This window comes from Tetrapisispora phaffii, chromosome 5 (assembly GCF_000236905.1).
Source record: "Tetrapisispora phaffii CBS 4417 chromosome 5, complete genome".
Lineage (NCBI taxonomy): Eukaryota > Fungi > Ascomycota > Saccharomycetes > Saccharomycetales > Saccharomycetaceae > Tetrapisispora > Tetrapisispora phaffii.
In genome coordinates this window covers 40314-56002 of record NC_016524.1, presented here as the reverse complement: position 1 = coordinate 56002, position 15689 = coordinate 40314, and the positions used below count along the sequence as shown (strand labels likewise).

Here is a 15689-nt window from a genome sequence, read left to right as displayed (position 1 = left end):
AAATACACTTTAATATGCAAGACGACTCTGTTATGGACGTAGATTCCGAAGTTTTATACGCTGGCGAAGAATCTGTTAATATTTTAATTCAAGTTTTATCAAATGTCGTTAAAACAACAACTAGTTTAGATCTACGTTATATCTGGAGCTCTTTGAGAGAGTTAAGTAGTATTAGAAAGGACACTTTGGATCAGCAAACATTGGCTGCTTTAGTCGGTATTTTATACCCTGAAAGTTCTATGTTCAAAAACTCCTTATTAAAATACATTAATGATAATCAAAAAATTGATGTTACAGATGCAGAAAAGATAAGGAATTCTTATCCATCAGTTTTTTACGAAGTTACAAATAAAAAGACAATCGAAGTAGCTGCAGAAGTAAATGCTTTTGTTCACTTATTAGTACAATTGTATCTGTTAGATTCTGGTAAGTTACAAGAATTAGATGCATTTAATAAAAAAATTGTTATACCAAATGTGCTATATCATTATAATAAACGTACTTTGAACCTTATAAATGCAAAATTATGGTTTTATGTTGTTATTTGTAATGAAAAATTAGGAAGAAAAACTGATTTAATAATTCGTTCAGAAATGATTAAATTCTTAAGAATTGCATCTTTAAAGCATGATCATGAAACAAAAGCAATGTTAATCAATTTGATATTAAGAGACTGTCTATCAGCTGGTGATATTGAAGCTGCTGCTGATTTTGTTGCAAAAGTTGACTTCCCTATAACTGACGTTTCCAGTTCATTGGAAGCTCGTTATTACTTTTACTTATCAAAAATTTATGCCATTCAATTAAATTACTCAACTGCCAATGAATACATCATTTCTGCAATCAGAAAGGCACCAAACACAAATAATAGTTTAGGATTTTTACAACAGGCTTATAAGTTACAATGCGTTATTGAATTATTAATGGGTGATATTCCTGAATTATCCTTTTTTACACAAAGTAATATAAAAAAATCTTTAGAACCATATTATTACATTTCTAACGCTGTCAAACACGGTAATTTACAAAAGTTCACGTCCGCTATAAAAACTTATAAACAACAATTAATCAAAGATGGGAACTATCAAATTTGTGTTAGATTAAGATCAAATGTAATCAAAACAGGCATAAGAATAATATCTCTAACATATAAAAAGATTTCATTAAAAGATATCTGTTTAAGATTACATTTAGATTCCGAGCAAACTGTAGAGTATATGGTATCAAGAGCTATTAGAGATGGTGTCATTGAGGCTAAAATAAATAACGAGGAAGGTACTATAGAGACCAGCGAACTATTAAATACATATGGCACAACTCAACCACAACAAATGTTTGATGAAAGAATCAATTTCGTTAATCAATTACATGATGAATGTGTTAAAGCAATGAGATATCCTGATAAGAAAAAGGATATGATAGGCAAGAAAGAAAATCAAGATGGATTTTTAGATAAAGATATTTTCGATGATTCATCAGATTTCTCTGATATCGAGGATTTTGGTTTCCTATAAGATATATTTTCTAGATGGACATAAATCATATACAGAAACCAAGTAATTAGTCATTTATACAGCGTATGTATTTTAACTATCATATTTGTATATTAAACATTCACTATCTTTAGGTAATATTATCCTTTTAATTAGTATATGTTTAAACTGTTACAAAATTGTTGTTAATATAAATCAAAAGATACAACTGTGCAACCAGTGAAAGTAATTCGATATTGTGTATAATATAAATATATATTGCTACTAGTTAACTAAACTTCAATTATATTATACCATATATAGTATTAACTTTAATGAATTGAATGCATTTTAAAATAGTTAATCTGTGATTTACACTCTTCAATCTTGCTCTACTTCCATGGCTTCTAATGCTATTTCCTGAGCAGACGTTAGATTATCATATGCTTCTGATTGTGAATCACCTTCATTCTCCTCATCGTCATCATTCACAATTTCGTCATCCATGAATTGATGGGTTCTAGAATATTCATCATTTCTTTCTTCCCTAATTGCACTAAATATTAGAAAGTTTAACCACACTTCTATGAATGAATAAATAAAGACAGCATTGTTGTGAACATAATAGTTTGTCTCGGCCAAATAGGAAGATGCAGTAACGATAAAAAAAATCATCAATCTAAATGGTACTATTGAACTAAAATGCTTAGTATTTCTTTCCAGCAATGGAATCAAATCATCGATGGCCAACAAAGCAAATAACAAACCAACAACACCAAGTTGAGCACTCTTTGGTGCTAAATTCAAAGCTGGTAGATTCATAGCTTGAGTTAAAACTAGAAAGTAACTGTTCTCTAATATACTGGTGACATTTTTAAAACAAAAAAATGAGATAGTGGATAAAAATGCTATTCTTAAATATAGAACGTTTGTTGAGGACAGTAGAGCCATTATAAATAACTATATGTTTGGTTACACTTTTACTATAAGTTTACAATATCAAACTACGAAAATAATATAATAAGTAATATTATAAGTTATATCAATAAAATACCTTTATATTTTATATTTCATTAATAATTTTTTTTTGTAAGAAAATGATGTTGCTTACAGAGGCGAAAGTTTCGAGAAATTTGATGTCACATTTTGCACTAGTGACTAAACTCTATATGAACAAAAAGTATTATCTATTTATTTTTTAATATTGTATTAATGTTTATACAAATTATAAAATCTTATCTAATTTCAAATCTGCTGCCTTTAGTAAATCTGATATTTCTTCTGAATTTCTAATATGAACTAAAAGATCTCCATTAGAAAAATCTGCGTCGTTAAGTATTTTGTCACCTTTCTTTTCAACATGTAATTTATAGTCAGTCAAGCAAAACAATTCCCAATTATTATTCTTAGCTGCTGCATTCCAATCTACTATAGATTCCAAATCGAGTTTCTTTCTCTTACGGGATGCACCTTTGGATTGGGATTTGTGTAGAACAAACGTGAAGAAGCATATAGTTTTACATTTAGAGCAGAATATGTAATATTGTTGTGAGGATTCTCGTACCCTTTTACCTTTATAATTTTCTGTGACTAAGGGTTTATTTAATTCTATTACTGTTTTTATGACCTTTGGGTATATCAGGTCACTTGCTCGAGATGCTTCATTAAATGCTCTTAATGCAAGTTTGTAACTTTGTCTAGCAAGGACAACACTTATATGTTGCTCTTTTTTTGTCGTCTCCTTCTTATGATTTATAAAAGTTAACAAAATATTAAACATCAATTCATTCATGTCAAAAACACACATTTTGTTTGTTTCTTTATAATCTTCAGCTGCTTCAACCCCATATTTTAACCAAAGATCCAAAGTGAAATTCACCGCTTCGTTAAAGTTATATCCAGTATTAAACCCTGCATGATAACATTTGGGGAAAGTTATTACATACTCATTTGGTCTTTGTATAACTTTGTAACATTTAATGTTTGCCTTTTTAAACTCTTTTGAATACGGAGAAACCAACGTTACTAATTGATGCATTAAGTCAGGTTGCTTATCAAACATATCGGGTGCTAAATCTTTCAGGTAACTTTGTAAATTTGTATTAGAATCTTCTGGAATACTATACCATACTTTAGGAAATCCTTCTTGTTGATAATTTGCACTTAATGTATATTGATCTTCTAAGTGCCAGCAAAATGTGGAAAATTTGGATCCAATGTATATCCAAGGTATCGTCATCCCTGATATATTCTGTTCCAGTAGTGGTAAAAGAGAACCTTTTGCATTTGGAAGGTTTACCAAATTCATGGGATGGTTGAAATATTTCGAGTATTCTTCAAAATCTATCCGTTCATTACTTAAAACGTCAAAACGTTTATACTCTTCTGTTGGGAACCCTGTTATTTCGCCGGGTTTGCTATTATGAATATCGGCACCGTATTTAACACTTATATTTCTGTCAGAATCATTTACTATACTCCAAAATTCATCTTCAAGTTCTTCCACTTCTTTATTACTGAGCTCGGTGTTTGTTGTACCAGCCTTATAACCAGCTAGTTTTCTAAAAGAGGGAAGAGAATAGAACTCTTTCTCTTCCTTAAATCCGTAGTATCCATTACCTACGATGCAGTTGTTACAAAACCAGTCTGTACCATTAATGTCTTTACCTGTATTTTCAATACAACTAAGGTGAAAAGCATTGGAGCATTCGGTACATATTACTGAGATATCATCTACCAGTTTGGAACATACAGAACATACGTCATGGTCCAAATTTTCATCTGTTTCCGCCAATTCAAAATCATCCTCTTCAAAAGCATCCTCTTCTTCCAGCAAAGACCTTGGTGTCTCATCATTGTATAATAACGATTGTAATCCTGTCTTTGGTGCTTCTTTAACCATTTTGTACAGATAATTGTAATAACTGAATATATATTTTTTGAATATCTTTTCCAACAAGTATGCACCTTTATTATCTTGACTTCTGTTAACAGACGACCATAACCTTTTGTTTCCCATAATATGTTCCTTTGGTGAGACAATCGTTTTGTTAAAATACTTATAGATGCAGACAAAAAGATCGTGTAAATATATTTTGTCAGTGCTCTGACTTCCTAGCACATATGGCTTTGTTAAGATAGGAGCCATTGATTTCATTGCTTTGTTATAATTGTTCAATTGCTTCATAAAGAACAGCCTATTTCTGTTAACCAGTGATAATTGACTCAAGTTTTGCAGCCTGGTAATAAATTTGAAAGTATCCGTATTAATGGACAGTGGAGGTTTGAAATCAGAAGGAGGGACAAGTTTCACCATGCCATATCGTTTACCAATTTTTTGAACCCTCAGTTGGGACAAGTACTCAATTGGATTATTAAATTCTTCGGTGGTAGGGTACAACGTGGGGACAAACTCCATCTTAAACATGAGGGGATAATTAGCCACTTATGACTTGTAGCAGTCTCGGTGATATGACAAGATGATTAGATATACCTATACCTAGACCATCCATGTTCTTAGATGATAATAAGGGACATTCTTGAAACTTTATATATGTGATGGCCAGCTTTGATCGATGATTAAGGGGATACGCATCTGGAATAAATGTCATTGCTATGGCTATGGAGTAAAAATTATCGGGTAATTGGGCGTGTGGTAGCGCCGTGTTACACCAAAGGGACAGTAAATGCAACGATGTGACACTTATACGCTACGATGCATCAATTGGATACTGGTTGTTGGATCGGTGTTTGCACTGCGCGCGCCTCAGTCTAACTAGAGGTTGAGCTGAGGTGCGTGTGCATTCTCTGTTTTTACAGTTTTGCAAGTTAAGAAGCTCACAGGAGAATGGCACAAGAACGCTTGCAACAGGTCAACCGAATGTGAGTATGAGTGTGGGTGTGGGCCCGCGTAACATTCCAAAACTGTACACATCCGATCGGCCCATCCACGATGTGTTGATGCCACGGATCATGAGGCAGCACCGGATTAAACTAACGAGTCGACCGTTCATGAGCACTGGTGGCATGCCTCTGAAGAATGTCACCCTCCCAGCCACACCTGTTCGTATATTTCCCTTTGCGGAACACTCTTCTTTGTAGCGGTCTGCAGGTCTTGCTCTGGAAACAGAAATCCTCTGATCAACTTTTGCCATTTTCGGACAGAGGGTTTCCCAAACAGGGCAAACAGTGTCGGTTTTGGGCTGCAGCACGTTCTAACAAACACGCTTCCCTCCGTCTGGGTCTCACTCAAAATCCGTTATTATCGTTTCTTTTCTTAACATCTTGTAAATTTTACAGCTGCGGTCTTTTCTGAACGCCTCTGCGATTTGCACTTTCTTTCCCGTAGAAACAGCCCATGCCTGATTAGGCAAAAACATTCATCCCCCACGGCTGTTCTCTGGTTAAGGCAATTAACCCGCCCGTCTTGCCATCGTCCCGTGTCGTCTCCTCCGGTAATTTCTCCCGTTCTCTCGTCACCATACATAAGACGAAAACGCCAATGCCATCAAAATTTCACCACAAACAAAATGCATTACTGAAATGGTTATCATACTTACCATCAAATAAATAACATTTGTCAACCAACAGTTGCCAGCCTGGATATATAAATGACAGTGTGAGTGTCTTCTGATGTTTTTGCGAGTTGAATGTGCAGTCAAGGGATCAGTGCAAACAACTAGAGTCCGCCTTTGATCAAGATTGAAAAGAATTGAGTCCTTTTAGAATTCTGAAAATATTAAAGGACAAGTGGTTTTTCAACCCTGTTCTGATTCGAATTTATAGGATATAGCTTTTGTTGTGCTACACAGCTTTTCTAAATTGATATAAATACAAAACCGATAACGACTAGCTATGTCTAATATCTACGGGTCGCCTTTTCCTAAGATAAATCCAAATATACGCTATAGAACTACTTTGGAGAGAGCTGGGTTCGATGTAAATTTCCAAGCAGGTAAAAATGGCCATAAATCTGGAACGAGTATAACTTTAAAGAGTGAGCACAGTAATGTCACGCCGGCGTCCGCGAACTCTAATGCGTCAGTGAGGAGCCCTCCTTATATGAATCACAATAAATCAAATAACAATGTACAAGAACAATTGTTTAATTTTGAGAATCCAAACAACAAGAGTAATGTGAGCATTGGTTCACAACGGCACAACCAGAATAATAATGCAAGTTTTCGTCTGCAAAAAAATAATCATAGTAATTTGAGTGTTAATTCTCAGAGGCACAACCAAAGTGATCTAAGCCTTGGGTCGCACGGAAAGAACAACGCTGCATCTCAGGAGTTGAATCCGGTCGAAAAGAGTTTTATGATGTTGACCGAAAACGATACTACAACTTCGTTCCATACCGCAGTAGAACAAGATTTTTACACACCGCAACCTCAACTAAATCCATACACGCAAAAGACTACTGCGTACAATCAAAATAATAATCACGATTCGTTGAACTTGAATGCCAATCCAGAATTGGAGAGAAACTTGACGAATCATTCAGAAGATCTCAAGCCGGTGATTTCAAGAACTACTAAATCTTTGAAATCCCATTTCGATGAAGAAAGTTACTCATCAAAAAATAGTAGTGCAGCTTCGAATTTCAATCCAATTTTAAATGAGCATAATGGAAATGTGCCCTCCGGAAATAATCCAAGAAGAAGCGTTGCAGAGTCTTTTATTTCAGAGGATTTGAATTTAGGACTAAATGAAAAGGTGAAAATACCTAACAATGCATCTGTTTATTCACAAAGAACACACCAAAGCTCTAATAGTAATATGAGAAGTAATAAATCAGCGGATACCCTTAACTTTTCGAACTCTCCAGTTTCTGAGCGTCAATGGAAAGGAAATACTCTAGACGACGAAGATTCAAGCACCCCTGTTTTGGCAACCAATCAAGAAGTAGAAAAATTACTGGAGCAATTGAATAACAGCTCACTTTCTAGAGAGAATAATCTCGACCTAGACCTACAAAATAAATCCTTATCTTATGATGCTTTACAAAATGTCGATTACCCAAGAAAAGATACCATAGATCCATTTTTGAATCTCAATAACTCCGATACCCGTTTTAAGAAATCAAGTGCTTATTTGTCCGGTTATCAACCTAAACTGCATGAATTTCAAACTTTCGAATATGAAACTGAAGAACTACCTAAATTGAATTCAAATACACTACCGGAGACAGTAAACGAAGAGCCTGTCGAAAATACCCTGCCGGCAACAACTTCAATTGAAAAAGGCTTCCAAGATTATGATAAACAGAATTCAGTTGAAGATTTAAACAAAGTGGCAACTGATCCACTACATTTCAATGCAGGTAGTACTATCAATTTTGCTGACACTATCGCCACCACTACTGTTACAGATACTCTTGCTGCTGCTGCTGCTGCTGCTACCAGTACTACCAGTACTACTAATGACAAACAAAATATCGATACACCTACTATTGATAATTTTGAGATTAACTCACAAGCTCAAAAAATATACCCACCTGGTGAAGGTCCTTGCAGAAAATGTGGTCTTGAGATTATCGGTAAACGTATTTACTCCAAACACAATAATGAACTTTCAGGGCAATGGCACCGTGATTGTTTCCAATGTGCACTATGTGATATCACTTTTAATAAAACTACACCTTGTTATATTATCGATGACCGACCATATTGTCAACAACACTATCATGAAACAAACAACAGCATCTGCCAAATTTGTAACAAATTTATAGAGGGTGAATGTCTAGAGAATGACAAACAAGAACGCTTCCACACTGATTGTTTAACTTGTTTCATCTGTAGATCGTCAATGAAAGAAGTTTATTATATATTTAATGGAGAAGTTCCAATTTGTGGCAACCACGATATTGATACTTTATTAAGAGATGGATTGGGAGGCAACGCCGACCAATCTTCATCTAACAATGGGAACGGACATCATCCAAATAGAAATAACACACTCATGAAAAGAAGGACTAAACTAATTAATTTTGCATAAATTATAGAAACTCAATGAGGAAATGAGAAGAAAATAAATAAAAAAAATAACAAGACTAAACTTACCTCTTCCAATCAACCGTGGTGCTAATACTGCTACCGATCTCTAATGGTAAGATAACATCAAACAACTGTAACCAAGATATATCACATATTGCTATATATATAAATAGAAATATATATATATATATATATATAAACAAATAAAAATCTAACTAAGAAAACATATAATTTACCTTGTTTTAACGTTTTCTTCTGAGATATCGTTTTCTAGACCTTTGATATCATATTTATTTTCAATTTTCCCCTTACCTTTTACAGTAGTTCATGGATAACTAAATGTTTACGTTTTCAAAGTTTCAATTTTCAACAAATTGTTGCATAATTAATTATATTGAAATTGAAAATAAAACTCAAAGATAATAACATGAATAAACAAATAGAATTAAAGGTTAACTAAAATATATTAATTTAGGTTTATCAAATAGGGTTTCAATTCAACGAATTAATTAGTTATTGCTGTCTTTAGGAATTAAAGGAAAACTATTATTCTCTAGAGATTTCGAAGACTGCGTTTCGTGAAAGACACTTTTGAGGTATTGTTTTGGTGTTATATACTTTTTTTAGTAATAATTAAAGAAACTCAATTTCAAACAAAAATAATAGAATATTAGACTTTAACGGTTACTATTTAAATAAGAACAAAGCGATAATTGCAATTGAGTTTTCATTATCAGCAATGGAAGAGAGTCTGCTTTACGATAAGGAGAGGACGAGTAGTCCCTCAGAAAAAACACTGCTAGATGCAACTAAGATGGAAATTACTACACCTCCAAAGGTTCGTTTCCCTAAAATAACTACAACATCAAGTCCCGAAGATAATATCAAAGATAACACAGGAAATTCGCCGAAGCTCCAAGTTGACAGTAGACGGGCTGGACTTGATAATAATACACTGAGTAGTTTAGGTATAAGTGTGAGACGTTCTTCGAGAAGTTCTAACTTCGATAGTTCACCAATAGGAACTCAGAATCGTGAAGTCAGCGATGAATTTGAAATGAATTCGGGACATTTGGATGTAGGCTCGAATAACACTGATTCATCTAAAACTAATGCATTTTCAATCCCACAATCCCCAAGTTCAAAGACCAAGCTATTGCCGCCTACTACTCCAAAATCTAGACACAATGAAATGTTTTTATCTCCTTCGTCACCGAAATTGAAATCTCCCGGTGTATACAAAGAACATGATAAACCTATACGCGAAATATCTAACACTTTAAAGACTAGATTAAATTATGCCCTTGTAAAATTACAGAATGGCTGGACAGAGAAAACGTTCTCACAGCTAGAAAAAGAAGTGGATAGAGAGAAGAACCCTTTGCATTCTGATGATACCATAAAATTAGAAGCTCAAAGGCGGTTGAGTGTATACAACAATATTTATGCAAACGATAACAGTGACAGCGACGGAAACTCAGAAGAAGATAGTAACATTGCTAGATTTTCCATAGAAAACCATAAGAATGCAAAACTGGAAAACAAAGATTATATAAAAGGACTTTCATCAAATTCAGCACACACTGCTTTTTTAAAAGCTATCTCAAGCCCTAAGAAATCCAACCATGCTAATGATAAATATCCGGTTTCACCATTGAAATGGAACCAAAGAGAAGGTTCACCAACCAAAGAGACATCTCCAGTTCCTGAAGATGAAGCTATCGAAACGTTAATGTCTCTTTCTTCTCCAAAAAAGAGCCATTCAAAAGCCTTTGAGATGATTAATAATAACAAAAAGCCGGTTCTTTCAAATCGAGAATCCTCTGACAAGAAAGACCATTCCGCATTCAAACCTTTGAACGTCATTAATAACTCCAATAATATATCAAGAGACTCAAAATCCCAAACTGAGGTAGGTAATGATTCTACTGACATTGAAATGGAATTTGATGATGTTCAAACAGATATCGAAGATCCAGAAACTTCCGTTGACACTTGATTTTATACACATTCCCTATCGTTTGTCGCATGAACGATCGAAGGAGCGAAATCTACAGAATAAAAGATTAGCTAGAACTGTATCAAATATTACGCATCACAAGAACAGTTGAATACAGACTTCAACCGTGCACTAAGATATTTAAAAAGTCTTAAGAATCTCTGGTAGGCCCCGATAGCATCAGGCAACTTCAATCAGATATGACTATAAAGTTGGCTCAACCTTCAAGTCACATTCGATAACTTTTGTAACCATTATTCCATTACAACTAATGTTTAATAAATAGACTTTAAAACAGACGATAATATATACATTATTACTACTATTATAAATAATTTAGTTTAAGAGAAACGTATATCATTCTCATATATTTAAAGCCAACATGTTCTACTCCGAACAGCTTAAATCTTCCTTTTCTCTTAATAGTTGGTGATAATTTTCGGAGTTACATTATTAATTCCGAAGGCCTCAATGACTCCCATTTAAGAATGAATGACTCTAACATATCGAGATGAGCAGTGCTAATCACATAATAGCAGAGTTTACATTTTAAGAGAGTATATATAGCGAGATAATATGTCTAAGTGTTTAATATAACATTTCAATTACATATAAGTGGTTCTAAGTAATTTGAATTTAGATAATCTTTAGACATTGTAGAAAATCACGAAATTAAAACGAATTCAACACAAACAATAGATCCATAAGAATGGTGAATGTTTATAAAGATAAATTTATACATCAGACAAAGGTTATGGATGCAGTGCATCCTAGAATGCAAAATGATGCAACTATATCTCCAGAAATAGATCGATTAAAAATAGTGTATGATTTATTTACACTTAAGCCTGCTTATCAAAATAAAAATTCACTATATAAAGTTAACATGATTTTCCTACATGGAAGTGGCATGAATAGACATATTTGGGAATATTATTTACCGAATTTACTTGTTGATAAAAATGACCATATAACCCTCAATAAAGTTATCAATATGGATCAAGTTACTCATGGTGATTCGGCTGTAATAAATGATGGAAAATTAGGTGTTGGGTATGTTTGGACTGACGGTGCAAGAGATGCTTGCAAAATAGCAGAACACGAGTTTCTAGAGACAAATATTAATGAAAAGGCTATATATGTTAACATTGTTGTTGGTCATTCAATGGGTGGCCATCAAGCGTTATTTTGTGGAATACTTAATCCATATTTATTTGATTTAATTTTCTGTATCGAACCTGTAGTGCTACAACCTACCATTTCAAATGATAAAGGTTATACGAAAGTCAACCCCAGTTTTTTTAGAGCATTAAATAGCAGGATCAAGGATACTTTTGAAAATGAGCAGGAATACGAGCAGTTTATTAGAACGAAAAGTTTCTTTAATAACACCAAACCTGAAATTTTAGATATGTTTATTGAAACAGAAAAAATGCTGCTTCCAGATGGAACAGTGAAGAAAAAAATGAGGAGAGAACAAGAAATGTTGTGTTATTTAACTTTACATCCCGGTGCAACATGGCTAATTGAGAACTTACACAACATAAAAGTTCCTGTCATTGCAATTAATGGTGAGATTGCTAAATGGGCACCAAAGGAGAATTTTGAAATATTAAAACAAAAAATTCCAAATTTTGAAGAAATTATAGTGGAAAAAGGAGATCATTTATTAAATATTGAACTACCAGATACTGTAATTAAACATTTAAATGAAATGACTAAAAAACATATATTGACCAAGACCCATCAAGAAAATAGAGTCCTCAAAAATTTGTCCAAAGAAGAGAGAAACAAAATTTTTGAAAAAAACTTCCAAACTTTATTAAATGAAAGAGTTGGCAAAGGTAAAGTCACATTAGCAAAATTTTAAATTCACCTATGTTGACCATATATACAGTCCATCTATATCTAATACAAGTTTATTTAATTTTTATATTCTCTCTTTTTCTCATTTTCCACTTTCAATCGCAATCGATAAAGCCCAAAAATATTGAACTGCTTTTCTGATGAACTCATAATTATATAAATAACCATCTACATTTAGTTCATCCTAATGATACCTCTTAATATACCCTTCATTGTATTTCCAGATACATTAAAATAATGTCAGGTCTCTGCAATCGCTGACATCCTGGTTATTTAATTTGAAGTCATCTGTGATAAAAATTTCAAATCATGGGTTACGAGCAGATTAATAATCTTAGTAATTTGAAGGATCGAAAATTTATATAAAGATATATATAAAATATGAGGGAGGAAATTGATTTATTAATAATCTAATCTACTTTTGCATATTTGTGTACCATATATTTTATAGATACTGTTTATTTTAAAGAAACCAGAAGCATTCTTTTGTATTTTAAGAGAATCAAATAGTTTTCAGTTTGGTTTCTTTATAGTTCGAATACTTCACCATCTGAGATTAACTAGGTGTTTCGTCGAGATATCATATAACTTTACAAAATGACTAGTGTCGAAGATGACAAGGTTAAGGCTGAAGAAAAGGCTGTTAACTTTCCAGCTATGAGTCAATCTTTCTTTTCTGATTCAGAATCGGATGCTACTGATGATAATGTCTTCTCTGGAAATGAAAATAATGATGTTGGCCATGATGATGTTATTCAACAAGATGATACAAATGATTTGGATTATGATAAGGATTCAGTGACTCATCCTCCTACTTCTAGAATGAGACAAAAGAAGAACGTAACCAAAAGAGGAAGATCAAAAAAGAATACTAATTCAGGGACAATAGGTAGATTGGCAGCAAAGGATCAAAATTTTTTATATAGTAACAGCAATACCGACTTACCAGCTGACTTTCAACCTGATGCTGTTTCCTCAATGTTTAGGAGCCATGATTTCAGTTACTTGAAGTTAAGACCTGATCACGCTTCAAGACCAATTTGGATTTCACCAAGTGACGGTAGAGTTATTTTGGAAAGTTTTTCTCCTTTAGCAGAACAGGCTCAAGATTTTTTGGTGACTATTGCAGAACCGGTTAGTAGACCTTCACATATTCATGAATATAGGATCACTGCATATTCATTATACGCAGCTGTCTCTGTGGGTTTAGAAACAGAGGATATTGTTTCCGTCTTGGATAGATTATCGAAAGTCCCAGTGGCTCCATCTATTATTAACTTTATCAAGAGTGCAACGGTCTCATATGGTAAAGTTAAGTTAGTTATTAAACATAATAGATATTTCGTTGAAACATCTCAAGCTGAAATTTTACAAATGTTACTTAAAGATTCAGTTATTGGTCCTCTAAGAATTGACGCTGACCAAAACCAACAGAATCAAGGAATAATACGAAAAGATGGGGAAGTTTCTGCCATAGAGAGAAATGTAAACCCAGATGATGTAGAGTCTGTGTTCAGTGCAGTTGTAGGCGGTGATAATGAACTGGAAGAAGAAGATGACGATCTCGATGCTGTTCATGCTTTTGAAATTGCAAATCAATCTGTTGAATTGGTGAAAAAAAGATGTCAAGAAATTGATTATCCAGTTTTAGAAGAATATGATTTCAGAAATGATAATAGAAACCCTGATCTGGATATAGATTTAAAACCTTCTACTCAAATTAGACCATATCAAGAAAAATCGCTAAGTAAAATGTTTGGTAATGGTCGTGCAAGAAGTGGTATTATCGTTTTACCTTGTGGTGCTGGTAAAACTTTAGTCGGTATTACTGCTGCATGTACCATTAAAAAATCTGTTATTGTTTTATGTACGTCCTCTGTTAGTGTTATGCAATGGAGACAACAATTTTTACAATGGTGTACATTGCAACCAGAAAATTGTGCTGTTTTCACATCTGATAACAAAGAAATGTTCCAAACTGAATCTGGTTTGGTTGTTTCAACATATTCTATGGTTGCCAACACAAGAAATAGATCCCACGATTCTCAAAAAGTTATGGATTTCTTAACAGGTAGAGAATGGGGTTTCATTATTTTAGATGAAGTGCATGTTGTTCCTGCAGCAATGTTCCGTAGAGTTGTTACTGCAATCGCAGCACATGCAAAATTGGGTTTAACAGCAACTCTAGTCAGAGAAGATGACAAAATCAGTGATTTGAATTTCTTGATTGGACCAAAACTTTACGAAGCAAATTGGATGGAGCTATCTCAGAAAGGTCATATTGCCAATGTTCAATGTGCAGAAGTTTGGTGTCCTATGACAGCTGAATTTTATCAAGAATATCTTAGAGAGACTGCCAGAAAGAGAATGCTACTATATATCATGAATCCAACTAAATTTCAAGCATGTCAATTTTTAATTCAATACCATGAACGTAGAGGTGACAAAATTATCGTTTTTTCAGATAACGTGTACGCCTTACAAGAATATGCATTGAAATTAGGTAAGCCATTTATTTATGGTTCTACTCCACAACAAGAACGTATGAATATCTTGCAAAATTTCCAATACAACGATCAAATTAATACAATTTTCTTATCGAAAGTTGGTGACACCTCTATTGATTTACCAGAAGCTACTTGTCTGATCCAGATATCATCTCATTATGGTTCACGTCGTCAAGAAGCTCAACGTTTGGGTAGAATTTTGAGGGCTAAGAGACGTAACGATGAAGGTTTCAATGCCTTTTTCTATTCTCTTGTCTCAAAAGATACTCAAGAAATGTATTACTCAACTAAAAGACAAGCCTTTTTAGTCGATCAAGGTTATGCATTCAAAGTTATCACACATTTACATGGTATGGAGTTATTACCAAATTTAGCATATGCGCTTGCAAGAGAACGTAGGGAATTATTACAAGAGGTGTTATTGAAGAATGAAGAAGCAGCGGGTCTTGAAGTTGGTGATGATGCCGATAATACTATTGGCCGTGGTGGACATTCACATAAAAAAGGTAAATCTAGGATTCATAGAGGTGAAGGTTCTTTGGCTGGTTTAGCGGGAGGTGAAGATATGGCATACATGGAATATTCAACCAATAAAAATAAGGAATTGAAGGAACATCATCCATTGATTCGTAAAATGTATTATAAGAACTTAAAGAAATAAGTTATAAGAATAAAATTATAAAGACAAGCATAAAAATAATGGCATCAAAAAATAAAAAATCTGAAACATCAAAAAAATATTTAAAAAACAAACATAATGGGTAAATTAATGGTCAAAAGTTTGTCTAAATGATGAGAAGTTTTCAAGAGCGTTTGAATTTGTTTGGTAAAAATAGTCTTCATTTACTAG

General features: G+C 33.5%; 7 protein-coding genes across 7 annotated transcripts; 5 read left to right on the top strand and 2 right to left on the bottom strand.

The window, feature by feature from the left end:
- Positions 1–14: 14 nt before the first annotated feature.
- Positions 15–1514, top strand: RPN3 (proteasome regulatory particle lid subunit RPN3; the record flags this gene model as incomplete). Its single annotated transcript, XM_003685515.1, has 1 exon — positions 15–1514. One exon carries the CDS (start codon positions 15–17, stop codon positions 1512–1514), a length of 1500 nt encoding a protein of 499 aa, XP_003685563.1.
- A 339-nt stretch (positions 1515–1853) lies between these two features.
- Positions 1854–2423, bottom strand: ILM1 (Ilm1p; the record flags this gene model as incomplete). The annotated part of the gene is made up of 1 exon (XM_003685514.1): positions 1854–2423. One exon carries the CDS (start codon positions 2421–2423, stop codon positions 1854–1856), a length of 570 nt encoding a protein of 189 aa, XP_003685562.1.
- Positions 2424–2697: 274 nt separating this feature from the next.
- JHD2 (histone demethylase) lies at positions 2698–4890 on the bottom strand (the record flags this gene model as incomplete). The annotated part of the gene is made up of 1 exon (XM_003685513.1): positions 2698–4890. One exon carries the CDS (start codon positions 4888–4890, stop codon positions 2698–2700), a length of 2193 nt encoding a protein of 730 aa, XP_003685561.1.
- Positions 4891–6326: 1436 nt separating this feature from the next.
- On the top strand, positions 6327–8468 carry PXL1 (Pxl1p; the record flags this gene model as incomplete). The annotated part of the gene is made up of 1 exon (XM_003685512.1): positions 6327–8468. The coding sequence occupies one exon, from the start codon at positions 6327–6329 to the stop codon at positions 8466–8468; it is 2142 nt and encodes a 713-aa protein (XP_003685560.1).
- Positions 8469–9206: 738 nt separating this feature from the next.
- TPHA0E00290 (DNA-binding protein SRL3) lies at positions 9207–10466 on the top strand (the record flags this gene model as incomplete). The annotated part of the gene is made up of 1 exon (XM_003685511.1): positions 9207–10466. The coding sequence occupies one exon, from the start codon at positions 9207–9209 to the stop codon at positions 10464–10466; it is 1260 nt and encodes a 419-aa protein (XP_003685559.1).
- A 709-nt stretch (positions 10467–11175) lies between these two features.
- On the top strand, positions 11176–12336 carry LPX1 (triglyceride lipase; the record flags this gene model as incomplete). The annotated part of the gene is made up of 1 exon (XM_003685510.1): positions 11176–12336. One exon carries the CDS (start codon positions 11176–11178, stop codon positions 12334–12336), a length of 1161 nt encoding a protein of 386 aa, XP_003685558.1.
- Positions 12337–12929: 593 nt separating this feature from the next.
- SSL2 (TFIIH/NER complex ATPase/helicase subunit SSL2) lies at positions 12930–15500 on the top strand (the record flags this gene model as incomplete). The annotated part of the gene is made up of 1 exon (XM_003685509.1): positions 12930–15500. One exon carries the CDS (start codon positions 12930–12932, stop codon positions 15498–15500), a length of 2571 nt encoding a protein of 856 aa, XP_003685557.1.
- Positions 15501–15689: the final 189 nt, after the last annotated feature.